The sequence below is a fragment of the Dendrobates tinctorius genome, unplaced genomic scaffold, assembly GCF_039654945.1.
Source record: "Dendrobates tinctorius isolate UK_male_01 unplaced genomic scaffold, ASM3965494v1 ptg000107l, whole genome shotgun sequence".
Taxonomy (NCBI): Eukaryota; Metazoa; Chordata; class Amphibia; order Anura; family Dendrobatidae; genus Dendrobates; species Dendrobates tinctorius.
Genome location: NW_027361775.1, coordinates 44,070,817 through 44,098,067, shown reverse-complemented (window position 1 = coordinate 44,098,067; position 27,251 = coordinate 44,070,817). Strand labels below are relative to the sequence as shown.

General features: G+C 41.6%; 1 protein-coding gene across 10 annotated transcripts in view; it reads right to left on the bottom strand.

Annotated features, from left to right (window-relative positions):
- Positions 1–27,251, bottom strand: part of TP63 (tumor protein p63) — a 420,512-nt gene that overhangs the window by 75,044 nt on the left and 318,217 nt on the right. For 9 of the 10 annotated variants that reach the window (XM_073589416.1, XM_073589417.1, XM_073589414.1 and 6 more), the window contains exon 4: positions 6,356–6,610. In XM_073589416.1, the coding sequence (XP_073445517.1) occupies positions 6,356–6,610 (255 nt within the window). Of the gene's footprint in view, positions 1–6,355; positions 6,611–18,671; positions 18,871–27,251 lie in introns of those variants that run through there. The other variant, XM_073589423.1, reaches the window with a different exon arrangement.

Here is a 27,251-nt window from a genome sequence, read left to right as displayed (position 1 = left end):
TATGCATGCCTTGAACAGCCGTTGAGGGTGAATATGTCTGCACTTGATGCAAGCGAGTTACAGGTTTAGAAGCCCAGGTAATGGATCTAAATGTGCAGCTGGCAACACTCAGAAGCATTGCAAACCTGGAGAGGAGTTTAGAGCTCACTGAGCTTGTACTGGCTGGGGCCAGTGATATGCAGGAGGGTGGAGGTGGGGAAGATCAGGAAAGAGAAGTAAGCAGCTGGGTAAATGTTACAAGAAGGGGTACGGGTTGGGGGAATAGTGCCAGGGATCCCAGTCCTGATCTGGCATAACCTAGTAAATATGTTTGTTTGGCTGATATTAGGAATGCAAGCCCAGGACTAGGATCACTGCAGCAGGACATTGCTCCTAGCAACCAGGAAAAGTGACTGCTGTAGAAAGGAGGGAAATAGAAGTGCAACAAAGGCTAGACAGATGTTGGTGGTAGGGGACTCTATAATTAGGTGGTCAGACAGGGTCATCTGCCACAGAGACCGTGAAGGCCAAGCATTGTGTTGTCTTCCGGGTGCTCGGGTAAGACATATTGTGGATTTAATAGACAAATTTCTGGGTGGGAAAACCCAATGGTCATGGTACATATCGGTACCAATGACAAAGTTAGAGGAGGGTGGAAGGTCCTTAAGAATGATTTTAGGGAACTAAGAGAAGCTGAAGGCCAGGACCTCCAAGATGGTGTTTTCAGAAATACTGTCAGTGCCACGAGGGTCACTAGACAGGCAGCGGGAGCTTAGGGAGATAAATAAGTGGCTTAGGAATTGGTGCAGGAAGAAACGGTTTGGGTTCCTGGAGAATTGGGTTCTTTCGGCTAAAGGCTCTACGGTATGGCTGGGCTACACCTCAATGGGGAGGGTGCAGCTGTGCCTGGAGAAAAAAAATGGTAAGACGAATAGAGGAGTATTTAAACTGGGATCTGGGGAGAGGAATGATAGTTGGTCTAATAAAGGGAAAGAGAGAGTAGACAGAGGGAGGCAGTAGGGGTAAATGAGGATTTAGGGGGGCTGGGATATGTAAAGAATGCAGGAAGCTGAGGAGGAGTAACAAATGTGCTAATAATATGAAATGTCTGCCAGCAAATGCAAGAAGTCTAGCAAACAAAATGGATTAACTCTTATGACGGTCACAGAATACGATGTAGTAGGCATTACGGAAACCTGGCTTGATGAGAGCCATGACTGGGTAACAAATGTAGCGAGGTACACTACATTTAGAAAGGACAGGAAAGATAAAAAAAAAAGTGGAGGGGTGTGCATCTTCGTAAAATCCACATTAAAACCGGTGCTCAATGAAGACATTGGGGGGAGTTACAGCAATGTAGAGTCATGATAAAATCCCAAAATTTTTTATAAATACATCAATGCCAAGAAGAAAAAATAGATGGTATTGGCCTCTTAAAATATGAGAACAACAAGATAATCACAGAGGACAAAGAAAAGGCAGAGATATTAAACAGGCACTTTTCATCCGTGTTCACCAAAGAACTGCCTGATCATTCAACAAGGCAAAAATCAAAATTCACAACCTGATACAACTAGTTTAACACAAAAAGAAGTGCATTTACGTCTGAGCAATTTAAACATTGAAAAAACACCTGGCCCAGAAGGAATTCTTCCACTGATACTGAGGGAATTGAGCTCAATAATTGACAGACGACTGTATCTCATATTCTTAGACTCTCATACCAGGGGTGGTGTCACAAGATTGGAGAATAGCTCGCGTGGTACCCATATTTAAGAAAGGTAAGAGGGTGGATCCGGGCAACTACAGTCCAGTAAGGCTAGTTTCACACTAGCATTTATTCCACGCAGCGCAAGGCGCCACTAAGCCCCGCCCCCTGCCAGCTCCCTGCCCGCCCCATCTGGTCATTGCCGCCTACTATCGCACATGGACGCTTGCGATCTGTGCACCCTATCTTTAGCATAGGGTGCGCAGATCGTGCGCTGGCCGTGCGCTAGTAGGATTTTGGCGTGCGCTGCGCACTTTTGAAGGTGCGCCCGTGCGCGCCGAACGCAGCATGTTGCAATTCAGCGCTCACGGCGCACCTTCAAAAGAGCGCAGCGCACGCCAAAATCCTACTAGCGCACGGCCAGCGCACGATCTGTGCACCATATGCTAAAGATAGGATGCGCAGATCGCAAGCGTCCATGTGCAATAGTAGGCGGCGATGACCGGATGGGGCGGGCAGGGAGCCGGCAGGGGGCGGGGCTTAGCGGCGCCGTGCGCTGTGTGGAATAAACGCTAGTGTGAAACTAGCCTAAGCCTGACATCGGTGATGTGAAAAATTTTTTAGGGCATTATAAGAGATGACCTGCAGAAATATATTGCAGAGAATAATATGACAACTGACAACCAACATGGATTCATGAAGAATAAGTCATGTCAAACTAACATGTTGAGTTTCTATGAGGAGGCGAGTGCAAATCTGAATGTAGGCAATACGGCTGATGTGATTTCTCTGGATTTGCAAAGGCTTTTGATACAGTTACACATAACATACTTATATTTAAGCTACAGAAGCATGGACATAGGGAAACTTTATGCAGATGGGTAAGGAATTGGCTAAATTACCAGAAACAAAGTTGTCATAAATGGGATATAGTCAGCAGTGGGGACCACAGGGACCTTGCTAGGACCGATTCTTTTTAACTTCTTTTTTAATAACCTTATGGATGGGATTGAGAGTAAAGTGTCAGTCTTCGCTGATGACACGAAAGTACGTAGGATATTAAAATCTGACATTACAATATTGCAAAACGATCTGAATAAGATGACTAAATGAACAAACACTTGGCAAATGAGATTTAATGTAGATAAATGTAGGGTAATGCACCTAGGACGGAGTAATCCTATTGATGCATATGCATTAACTAGGAGTATACTCGGCACTACAGATCAAGAGAAGGACTTGGGTATTCTTGTTACAAGTAAGCTGAGCGGCAGTACTCAATGTCAAGTGGCAGCTGCAAAAGCAAACAAGATTTTAGGATGTAGGATGTATTAAAAGAGATAAAATCCCGCAATCCCAAAATATTACCCCTTTATTAATCATTGGCTAGGCCACATCTAGAATATGGGATCCAGTTTTGGGCTCCACATTTTAAAAAGAATAGTCAGAAGTTAGAATCAGTTCAACGACAGGTAACTAGACTATTCCATGGATGGAAGGCCTCTCATATGAGGAGAGGTTGGAAAAGTTGGGCTTGTTTAGCTTAGAAAAAAAAAGACGCCTCAGAGGGGATCTCATTTACATGTATAAATAGATGTGTGGCCAGTACAAAACACTGGCACATGACTTGCTCCTTCCAAGGACCGTGCTGAGGACAAGGGGGCACTCATTACTGTGGAAGAAAGGCGATTCCGACAGCTAAACAGGAAAGGGTTCTTTACAGTTAGAGCAGTCAGACTGTGGCATGCCCTACCACAGGAGGTAGTAATGGCAGACACTAACAGCTTTTAAAAAAGGGCCTGATGATTTTCTTGATACACATAAGATTGCGAGTTAGAGTTAGATTAGTGACGAAATGTACAGTTGGTGGAGAAAGGTTGAACTTGATGGACCTAGAGGTCTTTATTTCTGTTATATAGTTACATAGTTCAATAGGCTGAATAAACACTTAAAATAGATCACTCTGTAATGGCTATATAATATATGAGCTTGACTTTTTGCATTGAAGAACTGAAATAAATTAACTTTTTGATGATATTTTAATTTAGTGAGGAGCATTTGTATATGACCTATTTGTCACATAAAATAAACCTGTAAACCAGGTACTGTCACACCCCATCGGAATTAGATTTCAAGTAAAGCCAAATTAAAGTCACTAAAAGATAATATCTAAAGTTTGATCAATCACAGCTGCAATCCAATGGGAGTTGATTTAATTGCCAATTTTTACAAGTGGTCTACAGATCTATGCGCACAGAACGATTGTTTTCAATGCGCTTGTTTTTTCCAGCTCTTAAGCCATAATTTTTTTTTTTTTTTTTTTTTTTTTTAATTTTCCAGTTGACATAGCCAGATGAGGGCTTTTTTTTAATTTTATTTATTTATTTATTTTTTTTATAGGGGGGTTTGATTGACACCATTCGTTTAAATATTTAATGTACTGGAGAGCGGATCAAAAGAAAACAAATGCGGTGAAATTGTGAAAGCAAAAATGTAATTCGGTCACTTTTTGGTTAGCTTTCTTTTTAGGTCGTTTATTCTATGGTAAAAATTACTCTGAATCATGACTTTCCAGGTATGGGCAATTACAGTGAAACCATACTAGGAGAAATGTATTTTTTATTTAAAGTGAAACCAAAAAATTCAGAAGTTTGTAAAAACATTTTTGTTTTGTGTTGACATTTTCCAAATACCCAAAACATGTTTATCTTTTATCAATTGAGCTGGATGAGGGCTTGTGTTTTAAGTGAACTGACCGTTTTATTGATCCCAATTTTAGGTACATACAAAATCTTAATGTTTTTGTTGCAATTTTTTTTAGGGAGGAGTGGTGACTAAAAAAAAAAAAAAATTCTGGAGGGATTTTTGTTATTTATAGCATTAACCAAATGAGTTAATTTTGATACATCCAAATATGTTTATTTTAATAGAGGGAAAAGGAGGGAAACGTCAAAGTTTTACATGTATTTTTTCCTTATTTGTAAAAAAATGTTTTTTTTCTCACTTTATATTTTAGTTCGCTTTGGGGACTAAATCTACAGTATTTCAGTAAATAGTGAAAATCTCTTATGGAGCTCAGTCTGTGGCTGAGCTTCACAGGAGTACTAAAATGGCAGCGACAGTAGCCTCTTCTGGAGGCCCCCCAGCTGCCATGGTAACCCACCAGTACCATGCAATTGTGTTGTGGGAAGCTGATGGAAGCAGGTGCACACTAGCACTAGTGTGCATTCATTTAAAACACCACAATGTCAGTGATTAGGGTTGAGCATACCTGTGGAAGTTAGAGATTCATCGAACTATAGTCCAAAGTTCGGTTCAGCTACCTAAACACACAGACTCTCGCGCTCAGATTTATCTACCATGCGAACATGGTTCACAATGGTTTGCGACTTGAGCGTTCATACTGTCATTGACATACAGCCAGTGTGAAAGGGTAAGGGGTAGTACTAAGGGCTCCTTCAGATATCTGTGATCATTGGACCGATATTGGATCACAATGCCATGCATCTCTCGACCTCGAACACAACAGCCTCATCGAAATATATGACGCCGTCTCGCTCGGGAAATGCACATTTCGTATGTTGCGATCAGAGGTCGGACAGATGATCACTGACATCTGAAAGAAACGTAAGACTGAACTGGTACTGGTCTCTGACATCAGCACAGTGAATGTGAATAGTGTTAGACTGTCTACTCAGTAGGTTAATAAAGCATAATTTGGTGTCAGTATGTTTGTTTAAACTCTATGGGGTTCACATTTACAGTCCAGTCAGTAGACTTTATATCATTTAATTAGAAGAAAAATGCTGATGACAGTGCAACTTAGAGCCTTATAAAATTATTTCAACTAGTGCCTTGATGGCTGTAACGTGTGACACATAAAACTGGTTTTACAAGTCATATCTGACAGTAGGAGATGTTTGCAAACAAATAGACAGAAGCTGTTTTTTCTTCCTGCATTAGGCAGCATAATTTGTGAACTGAGCACAAATCTTAGGTGTAGCACACTCGCTGCTGTCCCGTCATTCTGTAACCGATGGGAGGAGACATGGCTAGTGTTGTACATGGGAATCTGAATACTGACAGTGTCTCACCGTACAAAGAGCAGAATAAATAATGCATCACTAATTACATGCTCTTAATTTCACTGGAGTAATGACACAGCGAACTTGTCAAAGAAACATAATGTTCACGTCTTGTCATCTGAGTACCTCAATTATCTTTCCTTCCACGAGTTTGTAGTAATAACACAGCAACATCCCATAAAGTGACATCAAGATGTTATTCAAGGGGTTTCCTAATATCAAGGCCATTGCTACTAGCCTTGTAGTTCAACAAATATTTCCTATATTGGGAGAAAACCTTCAAATACAAGCAAAATTGAACACATACCTGTAGAAAATGGAGATGCTCTTAGACGGTATATGCTCTCCATGTGGAGATTCATATGTTGTAGGGAATCTTGCAGGCAATACTCTCTGAGAAACCTTATACAAGTGAGAACTAGTGCCACCTATCCATCTATACCTGGGTAGCTTACCTGATAATAGGAGATGATCCCCTCTCAAGACTAAAGAAAAATGAACCAAAACTTCATTCTCCAAATGAATGACCTATTGAGGGCATTAAATAATTCCATGTTTTTAAAGTGTACACTATTCTGCTTACCGTCCATGTGGCAGACTTGGCTGTACTGGACTGCTGAAATGAGACATCAAAGCTGTGAGGTCCTGGGTAATCAGTATTTGAAGGAATGGCTGGCGAAGGAGACAAGGCATCAAATGTGGAGCTTGGCTGAGCGTATGGTGATGGTGTGGTCACGCTGTTCTGTGCATGCTCATTGGTGTAAGGGCTGGTGGAAGAGGAACCATTCTGTATCTGCTGTTCCATACTGTTCAGCAGGCCCAAGTTTGTGTACTGTGGCTAAAAAAAGGAAAAAAGAACAAGTTAATTTAATGAAGCAACCCAAATAAGAAATACAGCTTTCGGCATATTTAAGGGTTATAATATTCTATTGTTGCGAAAGATGCTCAAGGATATGACCATTTCTATTGTTTATATAGCCAATATCACCTGAACAAAATAAAATATAAATAAAAAAACATACAGCAATTTAAGAAAAGAAAAACTGAAATATCACATGGTCAAAAGTAACATAGTAACATAGTTTTGAAGGCTGAAGGAAGACCTTATGTCCATCTTGTTCAGCCTATTTATAGTGCAGCTGTTCTGCATTGTTGATCCTGGGGAAGGCAAAAAACCCACAGAGTAGAAGCCAATTTTCTCCATAGGGAAAAAAATTCCTTCCCCTAAGCTGGGTCAACCATCTACCTATAATATTATGTTATTTGTAACCTTCTCTACTGATACAAGAAAAGCATCCATTCCTTTCTTAAATTCATTCAGTGAGTTGGCAACACCACTTCCTCAGGAAGAGAATTCCAGAGCCTCACTGCTCTTACTGTGAAGAACCCTCTTCTATGCTGGTGCAGAAATTGTCGCTCCTCCAAACGAAGAGAAAGCCCCCTTGTTCTTGTCACAGTCCTTGGTACAAGCAGTTCATTGGAGAGATCTCTGTATTGCCCTCTGATATACTTGTACATATATATTAGGTCTCCCCTAAGTCTTCTCTTTTCTAGAGTAAATAGACCTAATTTTGATAACCTTTCTGGGTATTGTAGCGAACCAACTCCATTTATCATTCTAGTTGCCCGCCTTTGAACCCTTTCAAGTTCAGTAATGTCTTTCTTGAGCACCGGCGTCCAAAATTGCACACAATACTCCAAGTGTGGTCTGACGAGTGATTTGTACAGATGGAGAATTATGTTTTCATCTCGTGTCCCCAGACCTCTTCTAATGCATCCCATGACCCCATTTTCTTTGGTGGCAGCTGCCTGACACTGGGCACTCCAATTTAGCTTCTTATTGACTAAGATGCCCAAGTCTTTTTCCATGTCTGATTTCCCCAGCAGTTTCCCATTTAGTAAGTAATTGTAGCATCTGTTTCTCCTTCCCATGTGCATAACCTTACACTTATCTGTGTTAAACCTCATTTGCCATTTTTCAGCCCAATTCTCCAATTTACTCAAATCTGTCTGTAGTTGCAAACTGTCCTCCTTTGTGTTAAGTATTCAGACCCTTTGCTCAGTATTGAGTAGAAGCACCCTTTTGAGCTAGTACAGCCATGAGTCTTCTTGGGAATGATGCAACAAGTTTTTCACACCTGAATTTGGGGATCCACTGCCATTCTTCCTTGCAGATCCCCTTCAGCTCCATCAGGTTAGATGATGAACATTGGTGGACAGATGATTTCAAGTCTCTCCAGAGATGCTCAATTGGGTTTAGGTCAGGGCTCTGGCTGGGTCAGTCAAGAATGGTCAGAGTTGTTCTGAAGCCATTCCTTTGTTATTTTAACTGTGTGCTTAGAGTCATTGACTTGTTGGAAGGTGAACCTTCAGCCAAGTCTGAGGTCCAGACCACTCTGGAAGAGGTTTTCATCCAGGATATCTCTGTACTTGGCCGCATTCATGTTTCCTTCAATTGCAACCAGTCTTTCTGTCCCTGCAGCTGAAAAACACCCCCAAAGCATGTTCTGCCACCACCATGTTTAACTGTTGGGATTGTAATGGGCAGGTGATGACTAGTGCCTGTTTTTCTCCAAACACACCACTTAGAATTATCACCAAAAATTTCTACCTTCATCTCATCAGACCAGAGAATCTTATTTCTCATAGTCTGGGAGTCCATGTGTTTTTTAGCAAACTCTACGCGGGCTTTCATATATCTGGCACTGAGGAGAGGCTTCTGTCTAGCCACTCTGCCATAAAGGCCCGACTGGTGGAGGGCTGCAATAATATTTTACTTTGTGGAACTTTCTCCCATCTCCCTGCTGCATCTGTGGAGCTCAGCCACAGTGATCTTGGGGTTCTTTACCTCTCTCACCAAGGCTATTCTCCCACGATTGATAAGTTTGGCTTGACGACCAGGTCTAGGAAGACTTCTGGTGGTCCCAAACTTCTTCCATTTGAGGATTATGGAGGCCACTGTGCTCTTAGGAACCTTGAGTACTACAGAAATTCTTTTGTAACTTTGGCCAGAACTGTGCCTTGCTACAGTTCTGTCTCTGAGCTCCTTGTTCAGTTCCTTTGACCTCATGATTCTCATTTGGTCTGACATGCACTGTGAGGTCTTATATAGACAGGTTTGTGCCTTTACAAATCAAGTCCTATCAGTTTAATTAAACACAGCTGGACTCCAATGAAGGAGTAGAACCATCTCAAGGAGGATCACAAGGAAATGGACAGCATGTGACTTAAATATGAGTGTCTGAGCAAAGGGTCTGAATACTTATGACCATGTGATATTTCAGTTTTTCCTTTTTAATAAGTTTCCAAAAATTTCTACATTTCTGTTTTTTTCCAGTCAAGATGGGGTGCAGAGTGTACATGAATGAGAAAAAAATGAATTTTTTTGAATTTACCAAATGACTGCAATGAAACAAAGACTGAAAAATTTAAATGGGACTTAATACTTTCCGTACCCACTGTAGGTTTATGTACAGAATAATATAGGAAAGCTAAATATGTCTCAAGTATATGGTAACAAAATTGATGTGAAAAGTGGCTTATACAAGAATGAAGTCACATCTGGAAACTAAGTGGAACTAGTAAACATTGCTGCATGGCCCATGTATTTTAGAGTTTATTATGTATTAAAAAAACCCTACATTGAAATATTTTTCTGTACTCCTTCAATGCAATATATTAACAGAAATGTAAGCTTTGCTAAAAGCCAAAAGGGTCAGCGGTTGGTTGGTTGCCATTTCAGGATAATATATTTTATAGGAACCTGTTTGACTGCTTAAATATTAAACACAAACATGTAAGCTGTAATTAATATAAAACTTTCAAAAGAAACAACTGAAAGACAGATTTGAAGATCAGCATCTCAAAAGTGCAGAATGAGACACTCCCTAGTACATGACTGATCTCAAAAAGGAAGATTAAATGGAAAACTGAAGCATGACAAACTACACCTTACACACGAACACATATAATACATTATGTACACACCTATAGATACACATATATACATACACAAACATACTCAGTCAATTTATAAAAAACAATACATGGATAAATGTATTAGAATGCACATATTAATAGTTGAATTCAGCTTTTTCGTTCCGACCTATTGTTACAGAAGAATAACATTCAGCTCCTAGCCATGCAGTCATCTTTAACATACATTTGTGAAAAAATGGGTGATACTAAAGAGCTCACTGAATTCGAGTTTGGTACTGTAATAAGATGTGTCCGTCATAAGTCAGGTTGTGAAATTTCTTCCCTACTATTCTACGATCAGTTGTAAGCGGTTTTATTTAAAGTGGAACGGCTTAGAAACTTCAGCACCCAGCCACAAAAATGTAGACCTCGTAAAGTTTCAGATTGTGGACTCCAAGTGCTGAAGCAAATAGAATTTTGCAGTCATTGAGTCTACTTTAATGACTTGTAAGCTCTAAACCTCATACGGCTTTTACATCAGCACAAAAAATATGCTCTACCAAGAGCTTCAGAGTACTGGTTAACATGGCCAAGACGTTGCGTGCAAGCTTTACAATCACCCAGCACAATGCTAAGTGTTGAGTTGAGCAACATAAAGCAAACCACCACTGGAGTCTGACAGTGGAAACATGTTCTACTGTATAGAGCGATGAATCAGTTCTATCTGGCAGATTGGTGAATCAGTCCGATTTTGGCAAATACTAAGAGAAAGTTAGCTGCCTGACTGCATTATAGCAACTATAATGTTTGGTGGAGGAGGCACCATACTATGGAGTGTTTAGTGATTGGCTTAGGACCCTTCATTCCATTAAAAGGAAATCTTAATGTTTCAGGATACCAAGATATTTTGTACTTCTACAGCCCTCATGTTGTGCTTTTAAAATGTAGTACAGTGCATAATCACTGCCTTTGGGAAATTTGAGTAGGAGTACTCAACTTTGAAACATCAAATATCTCTTAAGATGGTGACTAAGAACAATCTGTTGCTTAATGGGAAGTGTGAATAAGCAAGCAAAAGAAATGAGTCAATCTGTACAAAATGCATCCATTGTGGTGTTAAACACCAACTACCCAACTAATCTGTAGTACGTCATGCAAAGAATTTGCAGATTACAAAGTATCAGTCTGCGATGGCCAATTTAGGTGGAGGCCTTTTATCTGTATTTTAAAGGGGTTACCATCTCAAAGTAATAGCATATCCTTGGATATGCTATGGATTCATTATCAGTGGGGATCTGACCTATCAGATCCCAAACCAATTCTAAGAACAACAAAATTGCAGTGTAAAGACCCTTTCATGATTTTCCCTGCAAAGTGTTCCCCTATCCACCTGCTGTGCAGGGAATGGCTGCAGAGTCCCACCTACTTGAATGGAGAAGCACTGCTGTTCCCTGCACAGCTAGGGTTGATACTGTGCAGAGAAAAACAGCAAAATGGATGCAATGCCAATCTATTCTGTCAGGATTTGTGGAGAACTGATAGATCAGACCTTGACCAATCATAACATTGACGGATTACAAAATTTGAAAACCTTTTAAAGGGAATTTGTCACCAAGTTTTTGTTACCTAATCTGAGACCAGCATAATGTAGGAAAAGAGACCCCGATTCCAACAGTGTGTCACTTAGGTTATTGGGTGCAGCAGTTATGACAAAGTACTTAGATGTACAATGCAGTACAGCTGAGAAAGCTATCCCCGCCCACACCAGGCTCTACAGCTCTTGAAAAAATTAAGAGACTACCACATCAAAACCCTGTCATGAGCAGCCCATTCTCCAGACCTGAACCCCATTTTTTATTTTGACCATTTTTTTTTTGTCAGAAAAAAAAAATATAAAATTAATTCCTTGGAAATTTGAAGACATAGCAGAAGCTTATTGACTAAAAGAGCAATTTACATTTTAATCAAAAATATACCTATAAAAAGAAAAATAGGACAAACTGAACATTTGGCAGTGGTCTCTTAATTTTTGCCAGAGCTGTATGTACTGTCTACAGACAGCGAGCTGCCTAACAGAGGAGGAATTGGCAAGAGACAGCTAGTCAGGGCAATGATAATATCCTAGTGATATCATAGTCATTAGAAGTAAACATCATCATCACAGCCTAATAAGTGATACCGTGTTTAGTCTGTCAACCCATACCTCATGCTGTCCTCAGATTACATAGCAAAAACCTGCTAACAGAGTCCAATTAATGGAGAGTTGTAAATATTCACATACATGGATCATCAATGGACAATGCATTTACAAAGCGAGATCTTCCTTCTCTATAAAACAAGAATAATTTCCTGGGTTTATATCACAGCATAGAGAAAACATATGAAGAAATTCTCAGACGTGAAAGCCAGCAGTACGGAGGAATTCTGCAGATTGAGTTTCAGCGGGTTTGCAGCAGGCGAGGTGAAATGCCTATATCCCAGACAAGTGTGATGCCCAGAGAGAGGAGGCCAGCATCAGACGCTCTCACATTGCTCAGCTAACAAAAGAAATGTCAACAAGACAGACACAAGTATTGGGGGCAGGAAGTGTAAAACCCAAAGTCTAAACCAGGTGAAAAGCTGAGCAAATTCAAGAGCAAAGATCTCATGACAGAATAAACAAATGTCTGGGTCTCACTAACCCTTAAGCTGCTGGTGGGATGGCCACGCTAGGAGGAAAAGTATCATTTATACCGCCTTAACCTATTGCATGCTCAGACACCTATTTCACTTTTCGACCATTTCATATAGCTAATATTTCATTTAAAAAACAAAAAAAAATGTGTCACCGGTAACTCAAGGAATTTTAACTGGATATGGGCTGACAAATAAGGACAGGTAAAAGGATATCGAGGAACCTTGTTCTCCAAGAATCGATGGAGACTGCAGTGAGCTTAATATAATCTTTTTACAAAGGATTCGCCCATTATACATTTCAATACAACATGTAGATAGAAAGGACATTGAAAAAAATTTTTTGTCTTAGTAACTTTAGCAAATTTAATTAGAGAGGTGTTTACTCGTCAGTCAGTAAATCTAGAGTAAGTTCACTTGCGTATTGGAGATGGATGCCTTCCATACTTTGAATATAATTTGCCCTTATTTTAATCCGAACCTGATAAATTCATAATTGAAAGGTCTCCAGCTCCAGGAACACTGAAACCTGCTTTCCATTGTGGGACATTACTGCTCCTTGACTGCCCTCAGGGCAGGTATTTATAGGGCAAAGCCTAGACTGTCAATTGTACATTCCATGTCAAAAAAAGTTCCTGCAGGGCACAACTGAAAGTTTACCTTTCGAGAACCTGGATGCTAGAAATCTCCTTTTAGAAGGGTCAAGCTTCTCAGATACATGCTACTAGAACTCGTCGGCAATCTGTTTTGTATCTATATGCATTGAAAAGCAATCTTAGGAAATATTACATAGGTTAATATTTACTCATATCGTTATGAACTGACAACATCTACTAGGACAGGATACAGACTCTTTTCGCAAAAGGGATTGTGTTTTTTTATTTTTAAAACAATCACTCTGTATGGAGTAACGGCACAAGTTGCCAAAGATCACAAATGTACCATCTTCTAGGAGAGTTATTACATTGCAGTGAAGCATCATGAGCAAATAGACTGCAGGAGATGGAAGGGAAGGGAGATGAAAGGTTTTAAGGCATCCTCCCACCTGCAGCCAGGTTTCACAAGAGTTTCCCATAACTATCCAGATAATAAGAAGGAAGCACTCTTAAAGCATCAGCTCAATTCACCCATAGACACCCACCCACATACGGAATCCCCACTATGATCTGCTCTAGCAAACCTTAAAGCCAGCTTGGCCAAGATGATCAACACCATCATGAACTGGTAGTTATTGAACAAATGACAGGATGGGATAATAGTCTGATCCAAAACTGAGGTTCAAAAGATCTTGTGATACCATTACAAAAAACAAACAAAAAAAAACACAAATACCATTGGAGATGGTGTGAATTTGGCTCTGATCATATCTTTCACCCATAGGCTAAAATGACATCAATTTTACAGCTATGTCATGTAAATCTTATGATATTCACATTCACTTATCCTGTATTCCAGTCATCCATAGGTACCACGTGATACCCATTAGTCTTTTACTGGACTATATGTATTCCCTTAAAAAACTAAACCTTTATTGATAATTTAGATTAAGAAACACCTATTCCCGTGAAAAAAATGGAACAAAGTCCACAAAAATTAACAAAGTAGAAGACCATGAAAAAGCCCTACAAAAGGACTACAATAACCTATCTGCACACCTTCCTTACCGTGGAGGTTCGAACCCTAAAAGATATGATTATTTGGCGCCCCCACTCAATGTCGACTCACCCTATTCTCCCACTAGATGAAAAGGTGGGAGAACAATATTCAATAGAAAGGGGATGAAGGAAGGGTAAATAAAGGAAAAATGCAGAAAAAATCCTTTTGTATAGGAAAAGATAACATTTCATATTGTATCCACATGAAGGGCTAGCATAGAAAAAGGCTATTTAGCCTAAAAATACTAAGCAATATATGCTAACCCCAAAAAAGACCACTTTACAAAGATTTAGAAAATGTGATCAAAAAGAAGTACTAAACGTACATTGCCACAATTAATGATAGGCATAACCCCATGCAGTAATATACATGCGCCAAAGAGCGGTGCTGATCGTAAGTAACCTTCTTTTGGACATTTAAAGTCCAATAGATGAAAACATATAATAGTCACCACATGGTGGTTACTTATCATAAGAAGTCACCTCGACGCGCTTCCCCGGTGTAACGGTTCATCAGGAGGCCTAAGACTGTAGTACCACAGATGTTGGATAAACTCTATGATGCCCCAGATACCATGATGAAAAGGCACGATGCCATATGAAATGTTATCTTTTCCTATAGAAAAGGTTTTTTCTGCATTTTTCCTTTATTTCCCTTCCTTCATCCCCTTTCTAGTGAATATTGTTTTCCCACCTTTTCATCTAGGGTGAGATAGGAGATATAGGGTGAGTCGACGTTGAGTGGGGGCGCCAAATAATCGTATCTTTTAGGGTCCAACCTCCACAGTAAGGAAGGTGTGCAGATAGGTTATTGTAGTCCTTTTGTAGGGATTTTTCATGGTCTTCTATTTTGTTCATTTCTGTGGACTTTGTTCCATTTATTTTATGGGAATAGGTGTTTTTTTAATCTAATTTATCAATAAAGGTTTAGTTTTTTAAGGGAATACATGTAAAAAAAAAAATGATGGTTATATTCCTTTTATTATTCAATGAGTCTGATATATTTCACTGGACTATAGTCTATTTCTCTATTCCATTACTTTTTTTTTTTCCAAATACTGTCATTTGTCATTTGTCATCATCAGATGAAACTGAATGGGAGGAGACACAGATTAGATATTAGAAAAAACTTTTTGACAGTTAGAGTGATCAATGAGTGGAACAGGCTGCCACGAGAAGTGGTGAGTTCTCCTTCAATGGAAGTCTTCAAACAGAGGCTGGACAGACATCTGACTGGGATGATTTAGCGAATCCTGCTTTGAGCAGGGGGTTGGACCAGATGGCCCAGGAGGTCCCTTCCAACTCTACGATTCTATGATTCTATGATTTAGCAGTCAGATAATGTCCAAAAAGACATTTTTTGGTCATCACCTGATTAATGGACCCCTATGGTACCCTATGTAAATAAGAAACAAAGTGTGATGACCGTAGGATACCATAGCAGTAAACTAGCTAATTGATGGCTTTTCTATCCTTTATCCCTCATTTTAATTTTTTTTCACATAACACATGAAAATAAGTAACTTTGTAATGTATCGAAATCTGTTTCTCTTTCCTCCAGGACTGATCTTTTACTCTCAATTAATGGGTAAAATCTATTCATTGAAGACAGTTTCCTTTAACAAATAGCTGACAATTGGTGCTTTTACAATTCTATGGAGGGAGGAGATGGTGAACTTTATAAGCAGCAAGTGCCTTCTATCTCAGTAATGGGAAATTGAAAACAGATTTTACCTGCGCACTGTGAATTTGGATAATGAAAGCTCAGACCAGGAGAAGAAAGTAGCAGATTTCTCAATATATATTACAAAGTTTCTTATTTTCACATGTACTACTGATTTATAGGAAAAAAATTAAACCGACGATCACTCTAATTTTAGCCCCTAGCCCCCTTTGAATAGCTGGAAAAGGTTCAGTTGAATAGTGAAAGAGATACAAAGAACATTGTAAAATGAACACTACAAGAGGTAGGGATTGGACGAGTGACACCAATATGCCCATAGTAGTAGTCCCTTCCCTCCTTCCATTTGACATTGAAAGCCCAACTATATTACAGAGCAAAGTTCTTTAACTCAATGGTTAGTTTTTATTTCGTACTGATTTGGGGTTTTTCTCCTATTCCTGTTTAAAGTTCACAATGCTGTGCGATTAGTGGTGGACACAAGACATAAGAGGACCCAGATGTGAGACCCTTTGCAGTCCAATAGATCATCATTATGCATAATTCTCTCTGTTGTGGAGGTAGAAGTTGGCCCTATTGTGCCTTAGGCCCCCGTCTGGCTGCACAGGTTGCACCAAAGATGTCTGCCCCTGTGTGCAGTGCATCATGGGATCTCCATGACAATATAGCTACAGAAACCTACCGGGTCCTTGCAAATGCTATAGATTTAGCACTGTCTTTTCTACATGCACCTTGTGATTGAATCAGATTCAGTTATTATGACGAGTCTGTCTACAGAGAAAAACTGAACTGCTTCCTGTTTCCAAGGACAACTAGGATCATTTTGAAATCAAATATGTGCAAGAATATACATGAAACCACACAAAAAACTGAAATCAGTATAAAAACCAGTGGAAATTAGAAATTGTAGATGAAATTGGAAATCGTAAAACACAATTTAAAAGATTATGCCAAAAATGTATGTCGATTTTCACGGAGAAATGAACAAAGTAGAAATCTGCCAAAAATGGCTTTTTCTTTTAAAAAAATTGCAATAACTTCCTCGTTCTGGTGTCAGTTTACCAAACTTTTCGTTCTAGAAGCATGTACACATTTTCCTGGATTCTATTTTGGATGGCTGCTTCCTTTGAAAAATCAAATAAGAACATACGTACCCACATGATGGCAGCTCAGAATGCATAAGGGTATGTTTGAATTACCCTATCTTCCATGTTTTCCAGTGGCATGAGATTGAAACAAGATGGGGGTGGAGGAAAGCATGACAGACTGAAATTCCTTTCCTCCCAGCCCCCTGGACAGTATTACTACCCTAATCCCCCAGTCTTAGTACCTGCTTCCTCTCACCTTTTAAAACTGATCCATAATAACCACTCATTGACTTAGATTTCGCCAATGGATTTCATCCAAGAAGTTTAGAAAGATTTTAAAAGGAGTGTACAACACCAGTGTTTCTGATATTCATAAATGTTCTGAATCGGTAAAATCGTAAGTTATTAATGATGGTTATGATAATGGGGAGAACAAGACTGGAAAATGTCATCATGTAAACCTATTAGGAGGAAGACCTTCGACTTTGCTACTTCATAGGCCTTTTTGCACTTTTAGAGACATTAAGACAAATGTGTAGCAAAAAAAAAAAAAGTTTTAAACTACGGATTAAAAAATTTAGGCCAAAGATCAAATTTACTTAACTGTTAAAAAGCAGCCTAAGAACACTAGTGTAATGGAGCATTACCATGTTGTCACATCACAAATAATGCACAATTATCTTCTTGCAGAAGGTATTATAAAAATAACAAATATAGTAAGAACCAACTAGCGGAATGATGTTGTATTCACATCACTATGGGTTGCCGAATAGTGCTAATAATGATTAAGGGTAATTTGATCAATGTTCTTAAGAAAGAAGTTGCTTCAGTGAACGCCGCTAACTCTAGACAACTGATGAGCTGAACAGATTGCCTTACCCTAAATGGCGATTGTACATCATGAATACATTCTTATACTGGAAATGTGCCCAACATTATGAAAGCTTGTCACACAGAGGTGACCAATCTCATCCAAATTTTAGAAAAGGAGAGTTAATTGTTGGTTTCTCACCTTGCCATTAAACCTTAGGTAAATAATCTTTCTGCATTCAACACCTCATTAGACCCTAATGCAATCCTTCTCAGAGCAGCCCTTAGATCACCTTGAACAACGACATCTCTGTTTCCACCTGCTTCTAGAACAAACACCATCACCGCTAACAATTCACATAGAAATCTTTGGAAAATTTCCAGAGTCATAAACTACTACTCAAAAAAAAAAAAAAAAAACCTTTTGAAAACTTGTAATCAATCAATATGTACTTAAACCGAGAAAAGGGTCACTTTTTATCCTGTAACAATGACTAGCTAATCATTCCAACTGCGCTGCATAGTCCTTGCATGGCACAATTCACATTTTGTGCTCTTGCACAATGCCATGAAATTCTGATCATTGAAAATGAGTGGCAGCAGCTGCACTTTTTCGGTTATGTGCTGGAATGTCGCATCAGGATCTCAAGATGTCCCTGGATAAAGCGAAGTTATTCCATTCAGTAGTCAAAAGTAGCAAAAGTATACCTCCCAATGTGCATTCTCATTTACAGTAAAGATGCAATTTGCTTACAAGTATATAAAATTATGGCTTGATGTAATTTTTAGTGTACAACTTGCATCAAATCATAGATTTATATACTTGAAAGGGATATATAAACTATATATATATATATATATATATATATATATATATAAATATATATATATATATATATATATATATATATATATATACACACACACACACACACACATACGTATATATACACATTTCTATACATATATATCTATACATACATACACATACATACGCACACATACATGCATATATAAATATGCATATATACACATACAAATATGAATATTCTGAATATTAAAGTGATACATTACCTCACTATACTGAGCCTGGGCATTATTCTCCAGGTACAACATCTTTGCTGTGAGGTTAATCAGAGATGCTGTCCTTTCTTCAGGCTCCGGGTATTTTGTACACCCCCCTGAATGGCCCAAAGCAGGTACAACTTTTGCAAGAAGACTCCAAGAATAATGAGGTTTCTCTCTCCCACTGTCTGTCACATCATTTATTTAAACCTCTGTTTATATATACACCTGGATTCAGGAGCTGAGAGGTGGAGTCTTCTCCTTATACCTGTCCAATCTGTCAGAAGTTCCACCTTGGTCCCAGATCAGCCTCTCCCACCTCACTAGGTAGTTAAAATTCCATAAAAACGCTTCACAAAAGAGACAGACAAAAGGGATGTGAGGCCATGTGCACATGCAACTGGTGGCAATTTTGGGAAACAAGAACATTGTCTCTATGAAAGCTCTGCGATACAATGCAGATGTTTCCTAACTCTCACTTTAGCTCTACACCATCTTATACAGATTGAGCAAGGTACATTAATTTAGCTTTTTGAAGTCTGTACTAAAATGTACTTTGAAATAAATAAATTGCACACACCAATATATAGTGTTCATCATTATTTGTAATAGTTGCCATATATGGTGGAATTTCAGGGGAATTGAACACTCTCTGCTAGATGTCCCTGTGGATTACATCTGATTGGGGTCCGAACAGTGGGCGGTCTAGTGATCAGCTTATTTTTGCAGACCACCTATAACCAAGGATTGCCTATTTCTATCAAAATATATTCGGCATTTAAGCATCACAGATGACTTTATTAGGTCTTTAGTATTTTACCAGTAATCTGCTAATAGCTACAACAACAATTGATTTCTTATCTTGTAGCACGTGTTAATTTTTCAGAGTGAAACTATGTTTACACTGTCAGTCGCTGTTCACACTGGTGAAGGCACATGACTTTCTGAAGTCACTGGTGTTGAGGACCTGTAGCATCATGCCATAGATCCGGTGCTACGTTGTGGTTGGACTCAGAGGCCATCTGATCACTTAGTCAGTAAAATCATAAAGATAGTTTATACGACAAAAAAAACGGAAAAACATTGTTCTTAAAATAAGGCGACTATGAAAATAGCATAAAAGACCACCTGATGATTTGGGGAAAAGACTGAAGGCAGATTTGTTATCATCAATGTTAGCAGGGCTGCCTTTGTAGAAATTAAGAATGTGTTAATTCAGAACAAAATACTAGTATAATAAAAACTATTACTATTTTTTCCACATCATAAAAGTTGAGACTCCTACATAACGCCCAACGCAAATTCAAAGGCCAAAATGTTTGCCATCTTTTTAAACACAACTCATTTACAACAAATTATAAAAATGTGTGTAATGTGGCCAGCAAAAAAACAAACAAGAGATGCTGCTTATTAGACTGTTGCATTGAATATACCTATAAAAGATGCAAAGAATAACAAAAAATCAGTTACTAAATGACCATGATTTGTTTATTATGGTCAAAAAGGTAAATCTGATAAATTGAACCAGTCCGCCTAAATACTTTCCTTTATAAGTTTGCACTCCTAGCAGCCTAAACAGCCAATTGTCAACCAGAACACTTAAATTGTACACCAAACACATAGTTTAGGAGTCCAGTGTATGCACGAAGATAGTGATTGGCCGGCTGGTGTGTATGCTGGTATATATAGCATCTTGTCCGATACTGCAAAAATGGGCAGGTGGAGTCAATGAGAGGCGGAGAAGTGTCCTCATAAGTGTACAAGACTATTATGGTTTTTGAATGGCGTAAATAATAATAAAAAAAAAAACAACAACTGTGTATTCCTACCCTATTTTATTCAGTCGCCATGACAGCACCATGAGAGAGGATCCACCCTTCAGGGACAGGAAACCTACAGACATAAAAAGGCAGCCCTCTCTCCCGCCTCAGTTGGTTTCTTGTCCCTGACAAGGCGACCCATCTCAGACATACCTCAGGATGAAGACACGGAGGATATGCCCAGGTCCGGTAGGCCGGCCAAGGTAGCTGGGTCCCCTGCTTCGGTCTGTCCAGTGTCCTGAATGCGCCCACGGCAGGGGGACTGCTGGTGAGGTGGCAGCAGGACAAAACACCCTCCAGGGGGAGGGTTGACTTTAAGGGGCCCGTCGCCGCAGGTACTGGTAAGTATACGCGTGGGGGCCTTTTTTCCTCAGGTCCATGCCGGCTGGCGGCATCCGGGGCAGGTGCTCCCAACTGTGGTGGTGTGTGTCAACTGCGCAGTGCTCTGCTGTACGGTGGGGGAGCGGCGGTGCGGTCTCGGCGTGTGCCCGCAGTGACGAGCTGGAAGGGGGCGGTCCCTGATGATGCGACCAGTGGCGCGGCCCGTTGATACAGCCGGGCATGCACTGTTAGGGCCGTGGCGGTGATCTCTTCCTGGCAGCCCCAGAGTCACCAGCGGGGGAGGGGAAGATGCTGCCTGGTGAGCAGACCCCATCTGGCGGTGGGCGCGGTCTCGGGGGGAGGCGTACCCAGTAGCGTGCATTATATTACCTGGCAGGCCACCTGGATTCACCTGCTGGCCCCATCCGGGGAGGGTACCATTGGGGGAGGCCGGCTATTTAAAAGAGCTGCATGGCATCCAGGTGCTTCCAGGCCCATTCCTTAAAATGGATTCACTGGAGCAGCAGCAGCATTTGCCAGAGCACCCGCAGCAACTTCTCTCAGAGAAGCCCCATGGAACAGCTACCCAACGGCATTCTAGTGGCAGTAGCCGCCCTGGAGGATCTAAAGCCAGTCAGAATTCTAAGTCCGGCAAGTCCTCACTCAGGCCGTAGACATACATCATCGGTTGGGAAGGACCCCCCGCAGATTACAGTACCTCTCACTTACATGTCACGGGTAAGTGATCTCCGAGAAAGTTCACTTGGTGATATATTATCTCTCCTTTTGTTCCCTTTCTCCTTATCTGTCAAGGGAAAAAGTTCTGCTAAAACTAAACACAGGGAGTGTGCCGAGTGTGGGGTTCCACTCCCAGATGGCCACAGGAAAAAGCTGTGCAGACCGTACATTCAGAAATTAGTAGCGGAAGAGACTCAAGACCTGACCACCACTCAGAGAGATGGTCAGACAGGAGGTCAGGGGAACAGTTAAAACCCTATCACAGGAAAGACTGGTTAGGGAGGAAGAACCCAGGTACCCAGTTTCAAGTTCGGGGAGCGACTCAGGGGGAACTAAAATCAGATTCATCCCCTTCATCCTCATCATCTTCAGAGGCCAGAGCAGGTCGCTCATGCTTCCCGCTTGACCAGATAAATCAGCTTGTGAAAGCGGTGAACAATACTATGGGGATTGAGGAGCCCCATTCAGTAAGATCATGCAGGATCTGATGTTTAAAGGACTAGACAGGAAAAATCGTAGATCCTTTCCGGTGATTGATAAAATAAATTCCCTGATTACTCGGGAATGGAAAAAACCCGAAAGGAAGGGTTCTTTACCGCCAGTGTTCAAAAGGAGGTACCCGGTACCAGTTTGAGGAGACCGTGTCAGCCGCATGGGATAAGCCCCCAAGACTCGACGCGGCAGAGGCCAAAGCTTATAAAAGAACCTCTCTACCATTCGAGGACTTAGGTAGTTTAAAAGACCCGCTAGACAGAAGGGCTGATGTATTCCTTAAACGGTCTTGGGAAACGTCTCTTAGGCCAGCTATTGCAGCCACGTGTACAGCCCGGTTTCTAATGGTGTGGCTAGACCACCTAGAGGAACAGCTCAAGGACAAGGTCCCTAGAGACTAGATTCTATCCTCCCTTCCTATGATCTAGGGTTTAGTGGCGTTTCTTTCAAATGCGTCAGCAGACTCTGTAAAGCTGGCGGCCAGATCGGCGGCCCTTTCTAATGCTGCCCACAGAGCCATATGGCTGAAGTGTTGGCCAAGGGACATGCTGGCCAGGTCAAAACTGTGCAATATCCTGTGTGAAGGGGGACATCTATTTGGTTCAGTACTAGATGAGCTATTGGAAAAGGCGAGCGATAGCACAAAAACGGTTCCCTTACTTGGGAAGACCCTCATACAGGCGGGACTCTAATAGAAGGTGGTTCGACCGAAGAAGGTCAATTAGAGAGAGAACCAGATATGACAGTAGCAGGAGGAAAGGTAGAGGATATATGTTCAATTCCTTCTGTGACCGCAGAAAACCGCAATGACTGCCGGATCAGGTCGGAGGCAGATTTTTACACTTCTGTCCGGTCTGGATAAATATTTCAAACAGCCCTTGGATTCTGAGTGTTATGAAGGCGGGGCTAAAATTCCAGTTCCAGAAGATGCCCAACAACAAATTTATTTTGACTCCTGTTCGTTCTTCGCCTACAGAACAACTGGCGCTAGAGTCTGAGGTCCAGGAACTTCAGCAGAAGGGAGTCCTGGTGAAAGTTCCAGAGGTACAAAGAGGTAAGGGATTCTACTCCCCCCCTCTTTCTGGTCAAGAAGCCAGATGGCTCTTTTCGCACTATTATAAATCTCAAATGCCTCAATAAATTTATTTTAATTCGCTCCTTCAAGATGGAGTCTGTTAAATCTACCATAAAACTGTTATTCAATGGGTGTTTCATGATGGTCTTAGACCTTAAAGACGCTTACTATCACGTCCTGATACACGCAGACCACAAGCAGTTTATAAGCATAGCGGTTTCATTGGGTCGAATAGTAAACAATTTCCAGTTCAGAGCACTTACCTTCGGGCTTGCTGTTGCACCCAGAGTTTTCACTAAGATAATGGCAGAAGTTATGGCACATTTACCTGAAATGGACATTCTTGTGATCTCTTATCTAGATGATCTGATAATTGTGGGACACTTGGAATCACACTGCAACGCCCAATTAGGGAAAGTAATATCCAGCCTTCAAGAGTTAGGATGGATTATTAATTTTAAAAAAATCACAGTTGCAGCCTCTGGAAGTGCAGCAGTTCCTCTGCATTGTCCTAGATTCTAAGATTCGGGAATGTCAGTTACCGGAGTCAAAAGTGAACAGTATCCGGCGACAAACACTCAGGGTGATAGATAATCCTTCGGTTACGCTAAGGGGGGCAATGTTGCTACTGGGCTCACTCACTTCATGTATACCAGCAGTTCTCTGGGCACAATACCACACCAGAACCCTGCAGTGGGACGTGTTGCACAACACTCGTCGGCTAGAGGGTCACCTAGAGAGTAAATTTACATTATCCTATGATACCATACAATCGCTACGATGGTAGATACACAAACCAAACCTACATAGGGGAGTTCCCTGGGTAAATCATATCTCCCGAGTAGAGTTGAGCGAAATGGGTCGGTCATATTCAAAAGTCGCCAACTTTCGCTGAAGTCGGGTTTCATGAAACGAAACCCGACCATAGCGTGAGGTCGGCCACAAGGTCGGCGTCCAGAGCGCCAAAGTCGCGTTTCAAAAGATGCTTCCAGCGCCCTTTTTCAGCCAATAATGGAGGACGCACATTGTGGGCAACGCGATGACATAGGCATCGGTCACCACCATCTTTGAGAAGGGCATGCAAGTGATTGGCTGGCTTTGTGTGGCATCACAGGGGCTATAAAAGGGCGTGAACGCCGACCGCCATCTTACTTATGCCGATCTTAGCATAGGGAGAGCTGCTGCTGCTGATTCTGTAGGGAGAGCTTTAGGCAGGGAAGAAGAACTAAAAAAAACTGCTTCTGCTGTTAGCGATTTCCACTTACAACGCAACACTTTGTGTGCTTTGACAGGGGAGGATCTATTTTTGTGCATCAGCTCTGTTGGTTATTAGGCTGCCTTACAAGGCTCCCTGATAGTTGCATTGCTGTTTGCACACTGCTGTGCAAACTGCTTTTTTATAAGCAAAAATACTTTTCTTCCTCTTTTCTGCACAGTTACCAAGCGTTCATTTTTCCACCCTTTTGTGTGCGGACTGTGCAGCAGGCCTGCTTATTAGGCTGCCTGCGTCCATACTTGAACTGAGAGCATCATTGTCAGCATCCTCAAATCTCTAGTGAGATCCAAATTCTCACGAATCCTATAGACACCCTCCACCTTGTCATACACCATTCAATTTAAGCCTGTTACATTGAGGTGTAATCTCTACTGGGCCAGAGACAATAGTTCAGCAACCTCAAATCTATAGTGAGATTCAAAATCTCACCAATCCTATAGACACCCTACACCTTGTCATACACCATCCAATTTCAGCCTGTTACATTGAGGTGTAATCTCTACTGGGCCAGAGACAATAGTTCTACGTCCTCAAATCTCTAGTGAGATTCAAATTCTCACCAATAATAGATACACCTTCTACCTTCTTTTACAGTACCATATAGCTGGTGGTATTTTGGGTACATTTTCACAAAAATGAGCAAGCATGGTGGAAGACGCCATGGAAGTGGGCGGGGGTTGCCAGCTGGTACCGATGGTGGTGGTGGTGTTGCTGCATCTGTTGGTAGTGGTAAAAGCAAAATAGCACCTAAGGCAGGAGGTGTTGAGCCTGCGTCATCGTCTGGCTCCACAAGGCCTCGAAGGCTCTTTGTTCAGGGAGTAGGTAAACCACTTTTAAAGCCGGAGCTTCAGGAGCAAGTTTTGGCTTACATTGCTGACACAGCCTCCAGTTCGCTCACCTCCTCTTCTGAAGTTTCAAAAAATAAAAGCACTGAGTCGTCATTGGAGGCTCCTAGTCAGGAGCAACACCTTTCCTTGTGTCCTTCACCCCTACCAAAAGTGAAGGATGTGGCAGGCCACACTCCCGATTACTCCATGGAGCTCTTTTCACATACCATCAAGTCAAATCGTGAATTCCCCAGTCCAAGATGAATCTGACATGGAGTGCACTGATGCACAGCCACTGCCAGATTTTTTTGCTGGTACATTCACTCAGAGCACTACATTGTCCTCGCAGTTTACTGAGGCAGAAGCAGAAACTGATGAAACTCAGGTGCCCCTTCCCGCATACTATACCACCTTACACGGTGACACAGAGGAAGGTGCACATGAAATTGAAGAGGAGGTGATGGATGACCCAGCTGTTGACTTAGATTGGCATCCATTGGGGGAAGAGGGTGCCGCTGCCAGTAGCTCAGAAGAGAAGGAGGAGGATCCGCAGCAGGCAACAATCACAACAGCTGTTATCTGGCAGGATCGTAGCAGTCCAAAAATGTGTTACAAAAACCAAAAAAAGAGTTGCAGGACAGCTTGGCCAGACGGGCAAATTAGCACAGTGTGCAAGGTCTCAAAATGTCTTCCATAGTAGGAAGAGTGCAGTGTGGCACTTTTTTGAACAAAATCCTAATGATCAGGCAAAAATTATCTGTAAGAAGTGCGCAAAGACCTTTAGCCGAGGGAAAAATCTGAAAAATTTGAATACCAGTTGCATGCTTAGACATTTAACCACCATGCACTTGTAAGCATGGATGGACTACCAAACCTCACGTACCACATGTGCACCTGCACCGAATGAAGGTAGTCAGCAACGCTACATCGCTTCCCCCACTGTAAACCCACCGGTTAGCACACCACCAGCAGCAAATGTCGAGGTGTCGCAAGGGCAAGGCAGTCATGGAATCACAATGTTATTGCTACGAAAGACTGAATCTAGGCCATCAGCAACACCACCAGCACCATCACCAACCCTCTCTCAGTCTGCCATTTCCACCGCTAGTTCCACCATATGCAGCTCTCAAGTCCAGCTCACCCTACCAGAGACTCTGAGTAGGACAAGAAAGTACTCATCCTCTCATCCGCGTACACTGGCGTTGAACGCCCACATTGCCAAACTAATCTCGTTAGAGATGATGCCCTACCGGTTGGTTGAAAGCAAAGCTTTCTGCGAGCTCATGGCCTACGTAGTACCACGCTATGACCTACCCAGTCGGCACTTTTCGCGAAAAGCCATCCCAGCCCTCCACGTGCATGTGAAAGACCGCATTGTCCATGCACTCAAGCAATCAGTGAGTGGAAAGGTGCACCTCATAACAGATGCATGGTCCAGTAGGCATGGCCAGGGCCGTTACGTGTCCATCACTGCACACTGGGTTAATGTGGTGGATGCAGGGTCCACAGGGGACATCGGCAGTGGGACAGTGCTGTCTAGCCCACGGTATAGGAAACAGTTGGCTGTAGGCTTTCGACCCTCCTCCTGAAGCGAAAGCTCGTCCACAGAGAGCAGTCGCACAAGCACTCCATCCGCAGCTGCCAGTGTTGCACACGAGGTGTCCCACTATCGAACAGCTAGTGGTAAGCGTCAGCAGGCTGTGTTGAAGATGATGTGTTTGGGCGACAACAGACACACCGCGGAGGTACTGGCCGACTACTTGCAGCGACAAACTGAGTCATGTCTGGGCAGTCTACATCTTGTGGCAGGCAAGGTAGTTAGTGATAACGGCCAGAATTTTGTGGCAGCCATAGCCCTTGCAAAACTCAGACCCATACCTTGCCTGGCTCACACCTTGAACCTGGTGGTGCAGTGCTTCCTCAATAATTATCCGGAGTTAACACCCCTGCTCCATAAGGTGCGAAGACAGTGCTTGCACATCCTCCGGTCGCCCGTACACTCCAGTCATATGCAGAAGCTGCAGCGATTGCTCCACCTTC